This window comes from Mastigoproctus giganteus, chromosome 2, assembly GCF_048544385.1.
Source record: "Mastigoproctus giganteus isolate SK-2022 chromosome 2, ASM4854438v1, whole genome shotgun sequence".
Classification (NCBI taxonomy): Eukaryota; Metazoa; Arthropoda; class Arachnida; order Uropygi; family Thelyphonidae; genus Mastigoproctus; species Mastigoproctus giganteus.
In genome coordinates this window covers 202,693,661-202,717,288 of record NC_143576.1, presented here as the reverse complement: position 1 = coordinate 202,717,288, position 23,628 = coordinate 202,693,661, and the positions used below count along the sequence as shown (strand labels likewise).

Genomic DNA, 23,628 nt, shown 5'->3' with positions numbered 1-23,628 from the left:
ATAAAAATTATCTCCCCCACCAAAGATTTTCACAGTTCCCAAAGTCCCCAGTTAATCCACAATGCTTTTAGCAAATCGTCCTTCTGATCATTCAGGGGTAGGATTTTTTTTTTTTTTTTTTTTAAATAAGAACCCAAACATAAAAAGTATTAGAACCTACAGTACTTCGTGTAGTGTGTGGTTGAAGGTTGAGAAGATGAAAGAAGATACTTGTTAACATTAAATTTGAATTTCTGTAGATTGTAATTTTTGAGAAATACGTGTGAAGGGAGGTAGCTCCAGAAAAATGGAAGTTAAAGAAAAAATTAGGAAGAAGAAAAGTTGGTTTTGTGAGTTTGAAGTAGGACAGTAAATGGATGTTTACTGGTTGCGGCACATGCTTGGACTGGTTTGGAAAAGAGAGGGGGAATTATAGAAGGCAGTTCAGAAGAATAGTGCTTATGGAAGTATTATAGAAAATGCATTGAGCAGGAACAGTCTATTGGATAGAGAGTGAAGAGACTTTATAAGAGATTAGTCATTAATTAACCTAATTGCCCTCTTTTGAATGATTCTAGAAGCCTGTGAGAGGTTATGGGGCACACTGTTCTAGATGTGGGAACAAGTGGAGAAAGGCTCCATTGGAGAAGAGACCATCACTAGGTTGTGACCTTGAGGTGCTTAGAGGATCACTCACCTGAACTGTGCACTTAGAAGAGTTGTTTGTGAGAAAGAGATCAAGAGTGTTGGCTATGTAGTCAGGATTCTGGTAGGTAAATGAATGTCTGGTATTATGTAGGTAAATGAACAATCTGTGTAAAGTCATTAGTAATTGCGAAAGTCTCATCATCTTGACCAGCTGGATCTGTGTGACTAGAAAATGGAAGCCAGCTGGAGTTGCGAACATTAAATTCACCATGCAAAATTACCTCACTGTTAGGAAAGTTGGAATAGAGATAGCCAAATTTCAGAGAAAGTCAGAGTTTCACATGATTAGTGGAGTTGGGAGAGTAGTGATAGAGGCAGTAGACAAATTTGACAGAATATGGGTAGAGATATTTTAAGCCAGAGAAGCTCGAAAAGAGGAGATTCCAAATTACTAAGTTTCTGACAGGGAATATCATTGCTGATGTATGCTCAAGTACCACCTTTGAAGTGAAAGGAATTGTACAGGGAATAATTAGCACAAATCAGATGATCAGTGGTTGACTCAACTGATAATTGGGATTCTCTTAGAAAAGTACATGGTAATGGACTTCACAGATTAAGACTGAAACTATGTATACAGGAGACTCTCGATTTTCTGGGATAGATGGTAAAAAAAAAAAATCCCAGATAATCGATTTCCCAGTTAATCCAAAAATACAGAAGTCCTCGACATACGTAAGAGATACGTTCCAGGACTTCTTACGTAAGTCGGGTTTTGCGTAATTCGGGTTTGACTAATAACATATTTCTACTATATTATTATTAACAAATCTGAATTCAGTGCAATACTTGATTATTAGTTTAATTTTCTGAATCAAATCGATCGCTTTCCTTTTCTTGGTAGATTTACTAGTACCACTGTCACTTATTCTCTTAGTCGGCACCATGATAACGGTCAAAATGAATTTTCTGTAAAGAACCTCACAGGGTTAAGGTGAAAACTCACTATTATCACCCCGCACGAGCTCACATTTTACTAAAGCACATTTCTGGAGGTCACTACCAAAAAACAATAAAAACAGTTTGCACTTTCCGTGTTATTGGACTTTTCGGTTCGTGCATCTAATTATAAACAGTAGTAAACTCATTTATTGCATTTGCGAAAATACCGATAACTGCAGTTCTGTGGATTTTTACGTTATTATGGTGAAATGTGTGTCCCCTTCACTGAAATCTTCATTCATATAAAAAAAAAAAAAAAAACATAAATAAATTGTAAGAATCTTCTCGTCTTTCCTATTTTTTTTCTTGTTACTCCGTATCTCACTTATGCAATTTGTGCGTGCCGTGATCGTTGTTATTGATTGCTTATTTTATGTTATTTTTTTTGTTTTAAATTTTACAATCCTAAAAAAAAAAAAAAAAAAAAAAATTGAGTGAAAAAAAACATATGTCAGTCCGAAGTTGCGTAAGTTGGGGACTAACTGTATGGAAAAATGTTCAGCAACCTACGTAAAAAATATGGCGATAGATAAAAAAACAAAAAAATCTTACCATGTACTACTTGCATGTCCAATACGATGCTTCTCTTTATTTTTTTGTGATGTTAATATTAAATCTAACAGCATCCCTTTATTTTTTATGATGTTGTATATGGTTTGGTCACCAACATTATAATGGTTCATCATTAAAGATTTAATGGATGCACCGTTTTCAAACTTTTGAATAATTTCAAGTTTTTGTTTAACTGAAAGCACAACTCCTTTGCGTTTAGCCATCATTTTTGCGATTTCTAAACAAAAAAGAAAAAAAAAAAAATTATTTACTATAAAAAAAATTTCGACATCCCTGACAAAATAACGAAACAAAATTTGTCTTTTTGTGGTGCAACAGAACACAACAATCGACACGACACACTAAAACAAATTAGACATTTTTTCTCTTCTCTTCTTTTTTTTTTTTTTTTTTTTTTCCGAGTAGCAGGTTCTGGTTATTACTTGAATTTTATGATTTTTGGTTGATTTTTTTTATTTTTTTATTTGGAGTCTTGACGTGTCCTGGTTAATCCGATCCCGGTAAATCGAGAGTCTGCTGTATTTGTGAAATGAACCCGAAGTGCTTGGGAGGTTTAGATCATTTCACAAATACGGTTGTTTTGTTAATTTGACTATTCGTGATGTATTCAGTAGTAAGAAAAGGTGAAGAGGATATGTAGTATGAAGTAATGAAATTTTTGGATGCATACACATAGCAAGAATCAGCTCCTTGATGTAATGTGGCCTTAACTGCCTCCTGTATGTACACTATTCAGGCTCCCCTGAGTCACTATCCGGCAGAGTAGAGGCAGTGAGATTATATGCTATCTGCTTCGGATGCCTACTAGAGAGTTACCAATAGGTTCAGTCCGGTGGACTCTAGTAGTCGGCCTGTGAACATCCTTTTAAAGCTGTACCTTGTAACGTAAGAAAGTTGGTTCTCACCATCTTGTGCATCTTAACCTGAAAAGACGTCAGTCATACTGTGTGAGATTTGGGGGGGGGGAGTTGCCAGGGTTTTGTTCTGGAGACTAAACCTGAGTTTCACCACTTCAAGTCTCCAGTAAGCAAAGTGGTGGTATTGCAGACACATGCACATTCTGACCTGACTTGAGGCATTTTTTCAGCACAGTTTCTGTATTTATCTGACAGATCATCAGTTTGTGTGCTTAGTATCATTAATCTCCACACGAATAATAGTGCTCTCTTTACCCCTAAAATTTGACAATCTGTTGGTGACATTTTTTTTTGAAAGTGTCTGCAATTCTGCCCAGACGCGATAGTAGGGAGTATATGATGAGAGCCTTGCCGATCAGTTCGGCCCTGGAAAGATTGTGCAAGGCTCAAGGGGTAGAATTTTTTTTCAGCCTGGTCTGTACTTGCTAACAGGAGAGCCTGCTTCTACAGGGATAGGATACACTTAAATAGAAAGGGTGCAAGAATATTTACTGATGCTAGCGAGGCAGTGTTAGGTGGGTCGGAAAACTGCTAGCTTGGGGGGATACGAGGACTAATAGTTTAACAGTAGCCGCAGGCAGAGGTGAAGGTCATTCTTGCACAACTTCTATTAGAATAAGTAGCGACCTGGAGCGAGGGGTGTTGGGGGTTTCAGGGACGGATGGCAGTCATCGTGAAATAGGCGGGTATATGGGATGTGTTAGGGTAACTAGGAATAGGTGTATGTATGCTTGCATGTATACCAATACTAGAAGTATAGAAAATAAATTTGATGAATTTGAATTGTTGGTCAAGACATCAAAGGCGGATGTTTTTGGGATAGCAGAGACGTGGTGTCACCCAGATATAAGGAATGCAGAACTGGAATTTGGTGAGAACAATGTGTAGAGAAAGGATAGACAGGATAGGAAGGGGAGGGTTGAGTCAGTTTGGTGTGACATAAGCACTGCGAAAGGAAAAATAAGAGGAGGAGTGTGTTATGGGCCTAATGACTCGAATGAGTACAATGAACAATTTTACAGAGAAATAGTGGGCTAGTAAATCAGAATGTCTTATATTGGGGGATTTTAACTTCCCAGATATTGACTGGAACTTGTGGATTGGTCACTCACGCACTAGTCAGACTTTTGTGGATTTCTTGGATGATTGTTTTCTGCAGCAGCATGTTCGAGAAGCAACAAGAGAGGGTAATACACTTGATCAGGTTATCAGCAGTGATCATTTGTGTATTAAGAATTTGCAGATAAAGGAACCACTAGGTGGCAGTGATCACAGTGTACTGATGTGGGATTTACTTAAAGATTTAATTACCATCAGGAGTGGCCCCGAGTGCCAAGCGAGTGATCAAAGCGAATCTAAAAGCGAATTTCAAAGCGCCTTCTCTAGAGTTAATAGATTTCAGAGAAATTTCAAGTGTTCATTTGCTAAGTTATTTATTTTCAGCTCTTCTAAATAAAGAAGTAAGCTTTTCAAAAAGAAAGGAAAGGTACCTTTCTTCTTTTTGTATATAGAAATAACATACATAACACACTAACCACTAATCTCTAATCGCTTGGTCACTGGTGGCACCGCTCCTGCCTCCACGTGGCGGGGCCGGTAACCTGGAGGAAAAGTTATCCTCTGGGGCTAAAAGGAGCAACCATGGATTATGACAACTTTCCAGTACTTGAGCCTAGACGCTCATGTCATGACTTAAATGAACCCGAACGTGACGAATCACAATCTAAGAGACTACGCAAAAATGAGAATCAGCAGGAATATCCAGCGTTCCTCATATTACATTCTCTTTCTGCCAAACCTGTGAGTTCACTTTCACCATTTCTAATCCAGAAATGTTTGGAAAGTGTGGCTGGTTCACCGAAAATGGTGAAAAGACTCCGATCTGGAGATCTTCTAGTCGAAACAACTAAGCACCAGCATTCTCAGTCTCTACTGAAATTATCAAATTTCGGCGGAATACCAGTACAAGTCACCCCTCATGCCACTTTAAATAGTTCCAAAGGAGTAATAGCAGAGTGGGACCTGATGAATGTCACTGAAGATGAGATAGTGGAAGAACTAAAAGATCAAAAGATAGTTCAAGCAAAGTGGATAATAATTAAAAAAGATGGTGAACTTGTTCCCACTAGGAATATTATCCTCACATTTAGTACACCAACCTTACCATCATGTGTCAAAGCCGGATACTTAATTGCCGAAAAGTCCCTACATTCCGAACCCAATCAGATGTTTCAAGTGTCAAAAATTTGGACACTCGCAAACAGTATGTCGAGGAGACGCCATCTGCCCAAACTGTGGTTCTAAAGCTCATGCACAAACGGACTGCAATGCAGAAACGCCACAATGCCCAAATTGTAAAGGCCAGCATCCAGCATACTCAAAATCATGTGAACTCTGGAGGGTAGGAAAAGAGATTCAGAAATACAAAGTTGAGCAAAAGGTCACCTACGAGGAAGCTAGGAAAAAAGTTATGCTCAGTATGCCAAAAATTACCTATGCTGCGGCAGCCAAAAAATACCAGTCAGCTGCAACACAAACGGCAGTCACAGTACCTCCATCCATCTCAATTGCTGATTGGCCCCGATCAGTGCTGTTGCTCCCACAGCAGCCACCTACAGAACAATGTAAAGTGACTTGTGCTAACAATACTCCGCTAACAGTCCCACCAACTGCAACTGATACTCTACCAGAAACTGTGAAATTGAAAGCATCATCCCCAAATATTGCACAAAAACCATGCTCAGGAAATATGGACATTGATGCTGGTACCCTGCATGATGAGACAATATTAGATTTACATGCAGATGATGATATGGACATTGGGCGTCCTAACTTCCCAAAAAAAGAAAAGATGAAACCAGAACGACACAAGCAGGCTGGATATAAAAAACAGACAGAACCATACCCAATCCCAAAAACTAAATAATGCAGAATATTATACAGTGGAACTGTAGAGGTCTACGAAGCAATATATTTGATATTTATGACCTAATCAAACAGCACAGTCCAATCAGCCTCTGCTTGCAAGAAACCAATCTAACCCCACAGGTGACTCCAGTGATTAAAAATTATAATATCTATCAACAAGACAGAAGCAATACTAACTCAACCAGAGGAGGCGTAGCCATACTAGTTGACAACAAAGTTCCTACAAAACAGATCTCCCTGCAGACCACATTAGAAGCTGTAGCCGTACGTATTGTTTTAAATTTTACTTTAACCATTGTCTCTGTATACCTTTCCCCAAACAAAGAATTCAGTGCGAAAGAACTGGAGGACCTTATAAAGCAGCTTCCATCTCCTTTCATTCTGCTAGGAGATTTCAATGGGCACCACACTATGTGGGGATCTCCCCAGATAGACAAACGAGGAAAACTTATTGAAACAGTTCTTGACAGCCAGAATCTCACATTATTAAACACTGGTGCTGACACTTATATTCGTTTTCCCACCGGAGTATCTACTGCCATAGACTTATCAATATGTTCCCCAAAACTATTCCCAATCATTCAGTGGATAGTTTCAAGTAACCCACTAAACAGTGACCATTACCCAATTATTTGCAAATTGCAAACAAACAGAACCACACATATAGCCAGCCGCATAAAATGGAAATTTTCAAAAACAGATTGGAACAAGTTCCCAGATTCAATTTCCTTTGATAATGAAGTCATCAAAAGCCAGTCCATAGATAAAGTTACTGACCACATTACTGCACAGATAATAACAGCTGCAACCTGTGCTATACCAAAAACCACAGCCGGTCCTCGCAGACATGCCAATATCTGGTGGAATGATGCATGCCGTGATGCTAAAAAAGAAAAGAATAAAGCATGGAATCGATTTCGCAAGTATCCAACAACTGAAAACCTGATTAATTTTAAGAAACTTAAAGCAAAGGCACGTTATGTGCTGAAAAAAGCGAAAAAAGACTCTTGGATCCGGTTCGCTTCCACTATTACTAAAAATACAGAGATTAGAAAAATCTGGAATAAAATCAAAAAGCTGAATGGTAAACTGTTCCCCGAATCAATGCCCATTATAAGCTGGAAAGGTAAAGACTTCTCCTCTCCAAGAAATTGCAAATGCACTGGCAGATTGCTTTTTCCAAATCTCTGCAGCATCAGCATATGAGTCTACTTTTAAACAGCTAAAAGCTAAAGCAGAAAAGCATAACCTGAACTTCAATACAAGGGCATCTCTTCCATATAATCGACGTTTTACACCATTTGAACTAGAGAGCTGTCTAAATAGGTCGGGTGATAGTGCACCAGGGCCTGATGGGATATACTATATAATGCTTAAACATTTAAACAAACAAGCTTTGAATTCATTACTAATATACTACAACCGGATATTCTCAGATGGCTACTTTCCTCTTTCTTGGCGTCACTCAACAGTTCTAGCCTTTGCTAAACCTGGAAAGGATCAATCAGATCCACGAAACTATCGGCCAATATCTCTCAGCAGTTGCCTTGGTAAGACACTAGAAAAAATGATCCACGCCCGTTTAGTATGGTATCTAGAATCTCATTCGGTGATGAATAAGAATTAGTACAGATTTCGGAAAAATCGGTCAACTCTAGACCTTATGGTCAAGGCAGAATCCAACATACGCAATGCTTTTATCCGTAAAGAACGTCTAGTCATGATTTGCTTGGATATCGAAAAAGCCTTTGATACCACCTGGCGGTACGGCATACTTCAAAATCTGTATGCCACAGGGCTCCGGGGTCAGCTACCCCTTATCATACAGAGTTTTCTAGAAAACAGGACCTTTCAAGTGCGTTACTGCAATTCACTCTCCCGTACATTTGTCCAAGAAGAAGGGGTCCCACAAGGATCAGTTCTAAGTGCAACGCTCTTTGCAGTTAGGCTAAATAATGCAACAGAAAATATTCCGGCTAATGTTGACACCTATTTATATGCAGATGACCTTACTATATCCTACCATTCACAAAGCATGCGCTCCATTGAGCGACAATTGCAGCTCTCGATAAACAAAATAGAGTCATGGGCATCCCGCAATGGCTATCGTCTCTCTGCAACAAAAACAACTGCTATCCATTTTTGCAAAAAACGTCAGCTCCATCCAGATCCGGAGCTAATATTAGGAACCCAAAAAATACCACTTAGCAAAAGTATCCGGTTCTTGGGCCTTATACTTGACACCAAACTTACCTTTCAGGCACATATACGACAAATACGAACTCAGTGCATGAAAAAGATTAATATCCTCAAAGTTATCTCTTCCATGACATGGGGAGCTGATCGCTTCACTCTTCTACATCTATATCGAACCTTAATAAGATCTCGTCTAGATTATGGAGCCCCAGTTTATGATTCTGCACGAAAGACAGCATTGGCTTGGCTCAATCCGGTCCAGTATAGTGCTCTCAGGATTGCCTTAGGGGCCTTTAAGACATCCCCAGTGCAAAGTATGTATATAGATGCCAATGAACCTCCACTACATCTTAGGAGAAAAGTATTGCTTCTTAGTTATGCAGTCAAATTACGTAGTCACCCGTCTCATCCCATCTGGACATATCTTTTTGAACCGCAGCGGGAAAACTTATATAGAAATAAACCCAACGAAAACAAACCTGCTGGTATTCGGCTACAAGAGGTAACTCAAAATTGGAACATCTATCTTGGAAATATCTTTCAAGCTACGGACACAGTACAAGCACCATGGGCAATGTATATACCTCATTGCGACGACTATTTTCTTCAGTGGGGAAAACACTCCTTATTGAACCACAATCTTAGACAACTACATTCGAATCACGCATTGACCAATGCTCACAGTCTTCAGATATACATGGACGGCTCCAAAACTGATATATCCGTGGGAGCTGCAGTAATGAGTCCTACATGCACTGTCTCTGTCCAATTACCACTTGAATGCAGTGTTTTTATGGCCGAACTATACGCAATCAAAATGGCTTTAAAACTCCTTAACGATGTTCCAAACACCCAAGTAATAATATATACAGACTCTTTAAGTGCGGTAAATGCCCTACAGAATAAATCACAACATTTGCATCCATTCCTCTCACAAATCAGATCACAGTTATGCCAACTCAACAAAAATAATCGGACTGTCACATTTTGCTGGATACCGAGCCACGTTGGAATTCCAGGAAATCAGCGTGCAGACGAAGCAGCAAAACACCCCACTTGCTTCGATTCCATCCCTCTTCCTTTCTCTGATTATAAACCAGTCATACGGCGGATATGTACTGAGATGTGGTCTGAAATGTGGCATAATCAAACAGGTAACAAACTTCTTGAAATAAAACACAATCCACAGCTGTGGAGATCCAGTTCCCGATCAAACAGGCAGGAAGAGGTCGTGCTGGCAAGAGCACGAATTGGCCATACACATCTTACACACCTATTTCTACTGCTAGGAGAAGATCCTCCACTTTGCCCGCATTGTAGTTCCATACTTACTGTAAAACATATTATCATTGAGTGTACACATTATCATTCAGCTAGAATCGCATGTTTCAGATCTTTAATTAGCTCACAAAAACCTCTGCAACTAAGCCACATACTTGGAAATGATGCCACTTTATCAGAACTGTTCACTTTTCTAAAAATGATCAACGCATACAATCACTTCTAGAATAGTCTCCTTTCCTATATTGACAAACACTCCAAAGTAACAGGCGCATTATGGTCATAGCAGCCCTTGCGCCAATAAATCCCACTCCAACAACAACCATCAGGAGTAAAGGAAAGGGTTTTTGCTTCCGTAAAGGTGAGTACAGTGGTCTCAGACAGTTTTTAAATTCTGTACAGTGGGATCAACTGACGATGTTACCAACAGTAAATTCTAAGTGGGAAGCATTCAAGGAATTAATCGTGGATGCTACTAAAAGTTTCATATCTATTAAGAAATATTGTTCAAGGTTTAGGACTAAATGGTTATCAAATGAACTAATGAGACTCTAACAGGGAAGAAAAATGCATGGGATGCATATAAATTATCAAGCGACTCAGAAGCCTATGGCAGATATAAGCTAGTCTGTAATCAGGTCACAAAGGTGGTTAGGCAGGCGAAGGCAGATTACGAGAAATCCTTGGCAAAAGTGGCTAAGAAAAACAGCAAGGATTTCTTTACTTATATAAACTCTAAAAGGAAGGGGATGTATCTGATTGGTCCACTTGACATTGATGGTTCGACTGTTGATGATCCTGCTCAGATAGCAAACAAACTGAATGAGTATTTTGCATTTACATTCACACATGAGGATTTATTAAGGATTGAAAATGGCAGAAGTTTATCAAATTGCAGCAGGGTACTTAATGATTTTGTAATAACTGAGAGCAAAGTGGAGGAGAAATTGTTGAAGTTAAACATAAGAAAAGCACCTGGGGTGGATGGGATCTATCCAGTTATATTAAAGGAGGCAGCAAAGCAACTAAGCAAACCCTTAGCCATAATTATGAGAGCATTCTTGGACTCAGGGGAGGTTCCCATGGACTCGAGATGTGCAAATGTATCCCCAATTCACAAAAGGGGATTGAAGGGTGACACGAGTAATTACAGACCAGTTAGTTTAACTTCTGTTCCGGGTAAAATAATGGAGTCACTGGTTAAAGATGCATTGCAGGATCATCTAGACAAGACTACAGAAATAATTCAGACACAGCATGGGTTTGTTAAGGGAACGTCTTGTCTGACAAATTTGATTGGTTATTATGATGTGGTTACAAAGGAACTGGATGCAAAAAATAATTTTGATATCATATATTTGGATTTCAAGAAAGCCTTTGACACTGTTGGGCATGGAAGACTATTGTACAAATTGGAAAAGAATGGTATTAAGGGTAAGTTGCTACAATGGATAAAAGGATGGTTAAGTGAGAGAAGACAGAGGGTGGTAATCGATAGGTGCTGCTCTTCGTGGACTAATGTTATTATTGGAGTCCCACAGGGTTTGGTGTTGGGTCCACTGTTGTTTTGTATATTTATCAATGATATTGATGAAGGTATATCAGGCTTAGTGTCAAAGTAGTGCAGATGAAACAAAGGTTAGCAGGGTTATTAATGACAGTGTGCTGCTGCAACAGGATCTAGAAAATTTGGGAAGATGGGGTGAAGTGGCAACAAGTTTAACATTGACAAATGCAAAGCACTGCATATGTGTACATGTAACCCCAGAGTAACGTACCAGCTGTGTGGTACTACACTTAAGGAGGTAGAAAATGAAAACGACCTGGGAATAATTGTGCAGTCAGGTATGAAGTTTTCTGAGAAATGCAGACAGGCTGCCAGGGCAGGTCATGAGGTTTTGTCAATGATATATAGGAATTTTACTAGCAGGGAAAAGGAGGTGTTTGTCCCTCTGTATAAGGCAATGGTCAGGCCACGCCTTGAGTATTGCGTACAGGTCTGGGGACCTCATTTTAGGAAGGATGTCGATTTGCTTGAGCATGTACAGAGAAGGGCAACAAGATTGGTTAGGCGAATGAAGGGATCCTCTTACCAAGAGAGGCTTAAGTTCTGCAAATTGCAGTGGCTGGAGACTAGGCACCTGCGTGGTGATCTGATTGAGGTGTATAAGGCCTTGAATGGGTTGAGCATGCTGAATTCTGATGGGATCCGTCCACTTGTTCAGATTACAAACCTAAGGAAGCATAAATTCAAATTAAGAAAACACAGATGTAGAATAGATGTGCGGAAATTTGCCTTTAGCCAGCTGGTGGTTAATTGCTGGAACAAACTTCCATCTGTCGTTGTGGAAGTTGATAGGTTGAATAAATTTAAGGAGGAACTGGACAGGCATTTGGAGGGAATGGTGTGATTTGTTTTTTTTTTTTTTTTTTTGCTGATGCTGCATAAGCTCTTACACTTGCTTTCTTGCATCACATGCCATTACTACTACTACTACATCATTAATTGTTACTCCTGGCTAACATGCCCTGGTTTTAATTCACCTATATTTGTTGAAAAAAATGTTCCCTATTCCCTGACAATTTAATTTCCCAATGAAACTAAAACCTTTTGAACCAGAGCATTACATACTTGATTATTCTGTTCTGGGGACCAATTTTGCCAAGGTTGAAACATATTGAAACAATTCTGCCTTCTGTTTTGACCTGAAACACATACCTTACAAGAATAGCTCTCCCTTAATTATTTTTTGTGCGAGGGAATGAGGTTCCCTGTCTGATGGAAAATAACTTGTAATTGTGATTACAAAAATTATTAAATGTAATTTACTGGTAAATGAGATAGCATTATTTGCCAAATGGTGAAAGAACCTGCTGCAGGCATCTAATGTAAAACAACTCCATGCATTCTACATTCATGATATATTGGTTTTACACCAATATATCATGAATGTTTTGTTAACCCCTGGCACCACCATGCCGTGACGGGACTAATTGTATGTCTATTGCTGCAATTAAAGATTCTATTCTATATACCGATGGCTCTAAATCTTATTTAGAGTTGGAGCAGTCACGGTATTTCCCTCTACCATCATTTCAGTATTCCTTCTATCTGAATGCATTAGCCTTTTCAGTTGAATTACGTGTAATTAAATTGGTTTTATAAAAGCAATAGAAAAAACTTTATTTTGAATGTTCTTTAAAATATGTTATTTATACTGATTGCCTCAGCTCATTCATGGCATTGCATAACTCTTCTTTTAAAGTTCATCATGTTTTAAATCAAATCAAGAGCCTACTACTACAAATTGAAGAATGCTATCAATTGGTCACCTTTTGTTTGATCCTAGCACATTGTAGAATATTGGGGAATGAACTGCTGATAATGCTGCAAAAAATCCACCTAACTTAGATATAGGATATATATCCTACATCACTGTTCCAGCCCTAGACAATAAACTTATTATTCATACAGCATGCCTTGTATAATAGAAAGCACTATGGCACTCCCAAATCAATAATTAGCTCTTCCAGTGAAAACAAATACAAAATGAAACATAAGTATCTTTATAATTTCTTATGCTAATATTTTTTGAGTATGATTTTTACTCTCCATTGTCCACACATTATGGCAAAAAGTACTTCTCACCACCATACATACTTATCTGACCTACCTCTGTCTACTCACGGGAAAGTGATCCACCTCAGTGTCCACATTGCTGCATACATCCAATTGTTAAGCACATTTTTATTGATTGCTCCTATATAAAAACCCTTCCCTTTACCATCAGGGGTAAAGGGAAGGGTTTTTGCTTTTGTAAAGGTGACTACAGTGTTCTCAGACTGTTTTTAAATTCTATACAGTGGGACCAACTGATGATGTTACCAACAGCAAATTCTAAATGGGGAGCATTCAAGGAATTAATTGTGGAAGCTACTAGGCTTTTCATACCGATTAAGAATTGCTGTTCAAGATTTGGGCCTAAATGGATGTCAGATGAACTAATGAGACTCGTGGCAGAGAAGAAAAATGCATGGGATGGATATAAATTATCAGGCGATACAGAAGCTTATGGTAGGTATAATCTAGTCTGTAATCAAGTCACAAGGAGGTTGGGCAAATGGAGGCAGATTACGAGAAATCGTGGGCAAAGGATGCTGAGAAAAACAGCAAGGACTTCTTTACTTATATAAACCCTAGAAGGAAGGGGATGAATCAGATTGGTCCACTTGATATCGATGGTTTGACTGTTGATGAGCCTGCCCAGATATCTGAAAAACTGAATGAGTATTTTGCATCTACATTCACACATAAGGAATTCTTTAGGGAAGTGGAGGACAAAAGCTTTTTAAACTCTAACATGGAGCTTAATGATTTTGTAATAACTGAGAGCAAAGTGGAGGAGAAATTGTTGAAGTAAACATAAGAAAGGCACCTGGGATGAATGGGATCTATCCAGTTATATTAAAGGAGGCAGCAGAAGCAAGTAAACCCTTAGCCATAATTATGAGAGCATCCTTGGACTCGGGGACTGGAGATGTGCTAATGTATCCCCAATTCACAAAGGGGGATCAAGGAGTGACACGAGTAGTAGTAGTAGTAGTAGTAGTGGCACATGATGCAAGAAAGCAAGTGTAGGAGCTTATGCAGCATCAGCCAAAAAAAAAAAAAAAAAAAAAATCACACCATTCCCTCCAAATACCTGTCCAGTTCCTCCTTAAATTTATTTAACCTATCAACTTCCACAACGACAGATGGAAGTTTGTTCCAGCAATTAACCACCCGCTGGCTAAAGGCAAATTTCCGCACATCTATTCTACATCTGTCCTTTCTTAATTTGAACTTATGTCCCCGTAGGTTCGTAATTACAGACCTGTTATTTTAACTTCTGTTCTGGGGAAAATAATGGAGTCACTGGTTAAAGAAGCATTGCAGGACCATCTAAACAAGACAGCAATAATAATTCAGACACTGCATGGGTTTGTTAAGGGAAAGTCTTGTCTGACAAATTTGATCGGATACTATGATGTGGTTACAAAGGAACAGGATGGAAAAAATAATTCTGATATCATATACTTGGAATTCAGAAAGCTTTTGATACTGTTGCGCTTGGAAGACTACTGTGTACAAATTGGAGCAGTGTAGTGTTAAGGGCATGTTTCTACAATGGATTAAAGGGTGGTTGAGTGGGAGACGACAGAGTGGTAATCAATGGACACTGCTCTTTGTGGATTAATGTTATTAGTGGAGTCACACAGGGTTCGGTGTTGGGTCCACTGTTGTTTTGTATATTTATCAATGATATTGATGAAGGTATATCAGGCTTAGTGTCGAAGTTTGCAGATGACACAAAGGTTAAAGGTTAAAAATCCCAAATTCTGATGGGATTCTTCTGCTTGCTCAGATTATGAACCTGAGGGGGCATAAATTCAAATTGAGCAAAGACAGTTGTAGAATAGATGTGCAGAAATGTGCCTTTAGCTGGCAGGTAGTTGATTGCTGGAACAAACTTCCATCTGTTGTGTGGAAGATGATAGCTTAATTAAATCAAGAAGGAACTGGACAAACTTTTAGAGGGAATGGATGTGTGGAATTTTTTTTTTTTTTTTTTTTGCTGAGTCTACATAAGCTCATGCACTTGCTTTCTTGCATCACATGCCTCTGCTGCTACTACTATTACCAACAAGACAGAACTTTGACTTAGCCAACCCTAGTTAATCTTCATGAGCTGATGATACTACGGCATCTCATTAACAATGAGACAAACATTACTGAATTTTTCAACTTTCTGAAACAAGTTGGAGTATTTCATCAATTCTGATTTGGATTTTGCTAAATTTGTGTTTTACGAAGAGAATTTAATACCTTTGTTTTCTATAATAAATGAATAGGCACATTATAGATGTAGTTTGTGTCATTAACTCCCACAACACACACACACACACGCACACACGCACTTGCATACATACCTGCACACACAGAGGAGTCTGGAGTTTTTATGATAATCGTAGAGACTTAGACATTTTAAAAGAGTGTTCTGCACTGGTGTACATCCTCCTCAGCTCTAATCCAGATTTTATTCAATTCTATTCTTGTGTTTCTTTTTAAGAATTCTTGATACAGAAGAGTTATTTTGTCCAACTTTTCGAAATTATGTTGGCCGGAAAATTCCCACCTTCCCTTTTAAGAGCAATAATCATATTTTGCATTTTTCTTCCTTATAGTTAACTGTGTCTGCTTGCCATATCACTACTGAATGGAAATCGGCAGCACATGTTAGTAGGCTGATGCTTTATACACTTGATGATATAAAAACGCGCATCTGATGTAGGGTCTGCAAATGAGAAATATTCAGCATGATGTAGTAACATGTAGATATTTCAGGATGATGAAACGATGCTTTCAGGCGACATACTTTCACATATACAGGAAATACTAATGAATTAATAATCTTTAGCATTTAATGTTAATCTGATTTGGGAGATAACACGCAGATTATTTTCCAAATGTAAGACTTCATATTTGGCAAGTTCTATCATCTATAAAGCCTATCCAGATCATTCTGATGGAGCTCATCATGACTCAGTTTAAGGATGATGTAGTTTTTGTGGCTGCTGCTGCTGCTGTAGTAGGACACATTTTAAAACATTTAAAATTTTCTTTCATTGTGCATTTATATATATATATATATATATATATATATAACTTAACACAATTAACAAATTTTGGTATTTTCATTATTAGGGTTTTGTCTTAACTGTCACACTCATTAGAGAAGCCATAGATGATATCAGAAGATACAGCAGGGACAGAGAAGTAAATTGCCAAAAATACCAAAAACTGACATCCCAAGGTGTGGTGCAAGTGCCAAGTTCAAATATTAAAGTGTCAGACCTAATTATTGTAGAAAAGGTAATAGTATAGCAAAAAATTTGTGCTATCTTATAACATGTAATAATTACAATTTTAATAAGTGATAGCCATGTCTTGGATAAATTATTAAAATTATTGTCATTTCTTTTTTTCTGAGATTTACTTCCTAGGCTATTTTTCCCTTTTCTTCTATTCTATTTTCACCTAATTTCAAGTTCCCTATCTAATTTTGATGTATTATCTTCTACCATTCTTCCAGGGTCTTTATTTTCCTTCTTTATTACTGTGATTTTTCTGAAGTTTTTGTCTTGTTCCTTTTCGAGATATACCCTGCTCATATTAAATTTTTTCTTCATTTTGATTACTTAAGATATGATACAGGAAGTCCCTTGGGTTCAATTCTGATCACTCACACAACATGAACTTAGGCATAGTCAAGAGGTTAACTCTTTGAACACTCTGAACATCCAAAACTATTCAGTTGTTAAGCTGTTTTGTCAAGTCTTATGGATCACTTGTGGAACAAAGGCTGGAAAACACTGCAGTAATGCACGCCATAATGTATGAAAATAGTAAATTTCTGGGTTTTAATTGTGAATGTCACTAAAAATTCAGTTATTTAAACAAAAAATTTTATTATAGGATTTATGTGGTTAAAAGTGATTTTCTGATTAATCTGGTGTATTTATTCTTTACTTGGCCTTGTAATTGCATAAAAGTATCGGTAAGCATATCAAATCCACGTGTTACAAGTTGCAGCTCCACTGAACAAGAAGTTTTTTAGCCATATTTAGCCGCTTTATTGACCAATTGTTACATCAAATTATTTTCTATAACTGGCTTATAGATCTAGTCAAGATCCTTAGTTTATTCTGAATTGAGACAGCGAGATTTGGAAGTTAATTACCACTTAAGTGTCCGTAGATTTACCGTTTGTAACTTGCCGCCATTGTTATACGACACAACGTTATATTGTGAACTAGATAGCGTAAGCTCAGTATATAATATAATATTGTCAATTAATCAGTAAAATCTATTAATTTTGTTAAACCTCATTGTCAATTAAATTGTACTTTTAACTAAATACATATAACAACTTACTGTATTTCCCCATTTATAAGATGCACCTTAATTATGGGGCCCGAAATTTGGAAAAAAAGTGTATTACATAAAGTTATTGGACTCAAGCTTTATTCATCATAAAATTCATACAACTCATCACTGTCGAAACTCCCATCCATTAGCTTGTTCTCATGTGTCTGATGACAAATCACTGTGTTCATATATTGCCTCATCCTCAGTTTCATCTATGGCATTTGAAATGCCACACTTCTTAAATGACTTGACAGCGATCTCAATCTTGATATTATCCCAGGATCTTTTCATCCAGGTACAAACTTCTCCTATAGTTGGTTTCTTCACTCTTCCTGCTGGTGTCAAATTGTCCCCAGAAGACTTAATCCATTGGTTCCATTCGTCTCTCATGGCAGCTTTGAAGGGTTTGTTAATGCTGACATCAAGTGGTTGGAGCTGGGATGTCAAGACTTCAGGTATGATGGGAAGTTTTGTTTTTTGCTCTGCAGCAATCTTCTTTGTATTTTTTGTTATGTGTGCCCTGAACTGATCAAGCACCAATAGGGCAGGTGTGTGTAAGAGCCCACCTGGTCTCCTGCTCCAAACTTTCTCAAACCAGATCTTCATCCCATCCTGATCCATCCAACCCTTGTCATGAATGGGGACAATCACTCCCCGAGGAATGTCTTCTTTTGCCATTATTTTGCGTTTGAAAATCAGCATAGGAGGCAGCTTGGTTCTGTTGGCACAACAAGCTAGAACAACTGTATAATGGCTCTTTTCATGTCCACTTGTCTTCACAGTTACAGTTTTGTTACTGTGAAGCAGTAACCAAAACTGTCACAAGTAACAGCACAACAATTCTGTTACTTGTGACATCAAATTGAAGGGGGGGGGACTTCGTCCATATTTGCAATCTGTCCCAATTCAAACTGATGTGTCTTCTGACATTGAATGACAAAACGATGAAATTCAAGGACCTTCTGCTCATAGCGTTCAGGCATCTTTTGGGCAAGTCTGGTGCATGTACGCATGCTTAGTCCATTCCGTTTCATGAACCTAAAGCACCAATTGTGTCCTCCTTTGAAATCAGTAACTTATTTTTCATCAGCAATTCTTCTTGCCTCATGTTGAACCATCTTTGTGGACACATGAATTGCAATTGCCTTTTGCTCTTCAATCCATATCTTCAATTCCCTCTCTAAATCAGGCCATTTTGCTGACTTGCCTCTCATGGCCTTCTGCCATGGCATTTTCAGTGGGGTTTCTTCTTCCTGTAGCCAGTCTCGGATTGTTTTCTCAGTTAGAGGAGGACCAAACTTACGTTCAGCAGCACGATTTCCATTCATTTTTGCAAATTATATCACTTTTAACTTGAATTAAACACTGTACGAAAATCTTTTCTGAGCCATTTCTGAACAGAACGTGGAAACCGAAACCTAATATACCGGTAACAAGTGCGAAACAATGAGTGCAAAGACAAGCGCGAAAAAGCGGGAAATGCAAGTAAAAAAAATCTACAACCACTGTATAAGACACACCCAGTTTTTAGACCCCAAATTTTTCGAAAAAAGGTGCGTCTTATACATGGGGAAATATGGAAGATTACAAACGTAACATAATTAATTAATACATAACTTGATATGGAAGTTATATAAACGGAACTCATAGATAATACTTGATACTGGAAAATATATATAGCATTATAACTGTGTTGGGATACAAGTTTAGTGTTATAATTTTGTACTGAAATTGAAATTTTATTGAAATTAAATTGAAATCATGACTCAGACCTGAGCAGCAAAGCAAAAGGCTCAAGCTAATGGAAGTGCTTTGGCTCAGGGGAGAACTGAGGGGGACAGGTGCCCTCCGAATCACAGCCTTTTAAAATGCACTGCTTGCATGATATTTGTGGAGCATTCGGGTACGGGACATGATATTGCCATGGGGTATGTCTTTCTGTGTGCGCGATGCAAGGAGTGTAACAAAATCAGGCGACAACTCAGCGTTGTTATGGGCCTATATGAGAGCTTGAAGGACAGGGTGGATGCCCTCGAAGGATCTAAATTGAGGGGCCCATCAAGCTCTCAACTGCCCACATCAATGCCAGAGCTTGCACTTGGTCATCACACAACACAGCAGCAACCCCCAAAGAAGAATGCGCTGGTCCCACAGGAACTAGTAGTTGTTGGTGACTCTATTGTCAGGGAAACGGGGAACATGCTTTGTAAAAAGGATAGGCAGAACAGGACCAGGGTATGTCTGCCAGGGGCAAAGGTTGATGACGTAGAGCGGATATCATCTTTTAAGGGTACAAAAGGTTATTATAGTTGTACATGTTGGCACTAATGATATTAAGAGTAGGAGACCGGCAGAATTACTTAACAAGTACAGGTCACTGTTAAAAAAAAAAAGCTGTGAATTAGGGTTGAATTTGAAAGTGTCTGCAATTCCAGACACGATAGGAGGGAGTATATGATGAGAGCCCTGTCGATCAATTCGGCCCTGGAAAGATTGTGCAAGGCTCCAGGGGTAGAATTTTTTTCAGCCTGGTTTGTACTTGTTAACAGGAGAGACTTCTTCTACAGGGATGGGATACACTTAAATAGAAAGGGTGCAAGAATGTTTGCTGATGCTATCGGCGAGGCAATGTTAGGTGGGTCAAAAAACTGCTAGCTTAGGGGAATACAAGGACTAATAGATTAACAGTAGCCACTGGCAGAGGTGAAAGCGATTCTTGCGCAGCTTCTATTGGAATGAGCAGAAGCCTGGAAAACAAGATGCAGGATATTTCAGAGACTGTTGGGTGTCATTGCGGTACAAGTAAAAACATGGGTTGTGTTAGGGTAGCTAAGAATGGGAACAAGTGCATGTATACTTGTGTGTACACCAATGCTAGGAGTTTGGTAAATAAATTTTATGAATTTGAGGTATTGCTCAAAGCATCAAAGGCAGATATTGTTTGGATATCAGAGATGTGGTGTCACACAGATGTAAGGAATGTAGAACTGGAATTGGGGGAGTACAATGTGTACAGAAAGGATAGACAGGATAGGAAGAGAGGAGGGGTTATGCTATTAGTTAAGAAACATATAAAATCCAAGGAAGTGAAGCCAGTCGACATCGCTGGACAGTGCAGTGTCGAGTCAGTTTTGGTGTGACATAAGCATTGGTAGATCAAAATTGAGAGTAGGAGTGTGCTATAGGCCTAATGACTCTGATGTGTATAATAAGAAACTGTACAGGGAAAAAGAGTGGGGCAGTAAATCAGAGAGTCTTATAATGGGGGATGTTAATTTCCCAGATATTGACTGGAATTTGTGGGTTGGTAACTCACACACTAGCAAGGCTTTTGTGGATTTATTGGATGATTGTTTTCTACATCAGCATATTCGGGAGGCAACTAGAGGGAGTAATTCTCTTGATTTGATTATCACTAGTGATTCTTCATTCATTAAGAATCTGCAGATAAAGGAACTACTAGGTGGTAGTGATCACAGTGTGCTGAAGTGGAATTTACATAAAGAGGTAACTACCATCAGGGGTAAAGGGAAGGGTTTTTACTTTCGTAAAGATGACTACGATGGTCTGAGACAGTATTTAAATTCTATACAGTGGGTCCAACTAATGATGTTACCAACAGCAAATTCAAAATGGGAAGCATTCAAAGAAATTATCTTGGAAGCTACTAGGCTTTACATACCAACTAAGAAATATTGTTCAAGGTTTAGGCCTAAATGGATGTCAGATGAACTAATGAGACATATGGCAGAGAAGAAAAATGTAGGATACATATAAATTAACATGTGATACAGACGCCTATGATAGATATAAGTTGATCTGTAACCAAGTTACAAAGGAGGTTAGGCAGGTGAAGGCAGATTACGAGAAATCTTTGGCAAAAGATGCAAAGAAAAACAGCAAGGATTTCTTTACTTATATAAACTCTAAAAGGAAGGGGATGAATCAGATTGGTCCACTTGATATCGATGGTTCAACTGTTGATGATCCTGCTCAGGTAGCTAACAAACTAAATGAATATTTTGCATCGACATTCACACACAAGGAATTACTTAGTGAGGGGAATGCCAAAGGTGTATTCAACTCTGGCAGTAAGCTAGATAATCTTGTAATAACTGAGAGTAAAGTGGAGGAGGAAATGTTCAAGATAAACACAAGAAAGGCAAATGGGGTCGATGGGATCAATCCAGTTATATATTGAAGGAGGCAGCAAAGGAAGTAAGCAAACCCTTAACCATAATAACGAGAGCTTCCTTAGACTCAGGGCAGATACCCATAGACTGGAGATGTGCAAATGTGAGCCCAATTCATAAGGATGTTTGTTTGTTGTTGTTTGGTTTTTAGGAGCATTAGCAACTAAGGCCATATTGCTCCGGGGATATGCGGTGGTCATTCCCTGACCTTTCCACATCATCCATATTTGGAGGGCACGGGCTCGAACCCCGGTCTAATCAAGATGCCTGTGCTACACACTGCCGCTCCTGCCCACCTGGCTACGGAGGCGCCTTCATAAAGGAGGATCAAAGGCTGACACAAGTAATTATAGACCTGTGAGTTTAACTTCTGTTCCAGGAAAATTAATGGAGGCTCTGGTTAAAGAAGCACTGCAGGATCATCTAGACAAGACTTCAGTTATAGCTTGGACACAGCATGGTTTTGTTAAGGGAAAGTCTTGCCTGACCAGTTTGATTGGATACTTTGATGCAGTAACAAAAGAACTGAATGCAGGGAATAACTTTGATATTATATACTTGGATCTTAGAAAGGCTTTTGATACTGTTGCATGTGGAAGACTGCTGCACAAATTGGAGCAGTGTGTCATTGTAGGCAAATTGCTGCTATGGATAAAGGGGTGGTTGAGGGGGAGAAGACAGAGAGTGGCAATCAATGGACACTGCTCATCGTGGACTAATGTTATTAGTGGAGTCCCTCAGGATTCGGTGTTGGGTCCATTATTGTTTTCTGTATTTATAAATAATATTGATGATGGTATATCAAGTTTAATGTCAGAGTTTGCAGATGATACGAAGGTTGGCAGTGTTGTTAAGGAAACTACTGTTGTTATGCTGCTGCAATATGATTTGGAACGGTTGAGCAGATGGGCTGAGAGGTATCTGCATTTCACAAAGGGGGATCGAAAGCTGACACAAGTAATTACAGACCTATTAGTTTAACTTCTTATCCATGGAAACATTGACAAATGTAAAGTACTATGTATGGGAAACAGCAACCCCAGAGCAACGAATCAACTCTGTGGTACTACACTGACAGTGGTAGAGAATGAAAAGGACCCGAGGGTAATTGTGCAGGCAGATATGAAGTTCTCTGAGCAGTGCAGACGGGCTGCAAGAGTAACTCATGGTGTCTTGTCAATGATATACAGAAATATTTCTAGCAGGGACAAGGAGGTGATTATTCCTCTGTATAAGGCAGTGATCAGGCCACACCTTTAGTCTGGAGGCCTCATTTCAAGAGGGATGTAGAGCTGCTGGAACGAGTATAGAGAAGGGCAACAAGATTAGTGAATGGAACAAAGTGTTGTTCTTACGAAGAAAGGCTTAAGTTTTGCAAATTACAGTGTCTGGAGACTAGGCACCGCCGAGGTGATCTGATAGAGGTGTATAAGGCCTTGAATGGTTTGAGCATGCTCAATGCTGATGGAATTCTTCCTCTTGCTCAGAGTAATCACCTGAGAGGGCGTAAATTCAAATTATGGAAAGACAGATAAATGTGCCGAAATTTGCCTTTAGCTAGTGGGTAGTTGGTGGAATAGACTTCCATCCCTTTTTGTGGAAGTTGATAGCCTAAATAAATTTAGACTTAGCTCGACAGGTATTTCGAACGAGTGGAGGGGTGAAGTGCAAGTGTTTTTTTTTTCTTTTTTTTTTTGGCTGATGTAGTAGTAGTAGTAGTGAATAGTGGCATGTGATGCAACAAAGCAAGTGTATGAGCTTATGCAACATCAGCCAAAAAAAAAAAAAAAAAAAAAAATTTACACAACCATTCCCTCTAAATGCTTGTCCAGTTCCTCCTTAAATTTATTTAACCTATCAACTTCCACAACAGATGGAAGTATGTTCCAGCAGTTAACCACCCGCTGACTAAAGGCAAATTTCCACACATCTATTCTACATT

At 38.7% G+C, this 23,628-nt stretch overlaps 1 protein-coding gene across 1 annotated transcript in view; it reads left to right on the top strand.

Annotated features, from left to right (window-relative positions):
• Positions 1-23,628, top strand: part of LOC150089919 (putative phospholipid-transporting ATPase IIA) — a 359,368-nt gene that overhangs the window by 44,928 nt on the left and 290,812 nt on the right. The window contains exon 5 of the mRNA XM_090368898.1: positions 16,270-16,437. Within this exon, the coding sequence (XP_090225024.1) occupies positions 16,270-16,437 (168 nt within the window). The remainder of the gene's footprint in view (positions 1-16,269; positions 16,438-23,628) is intronic.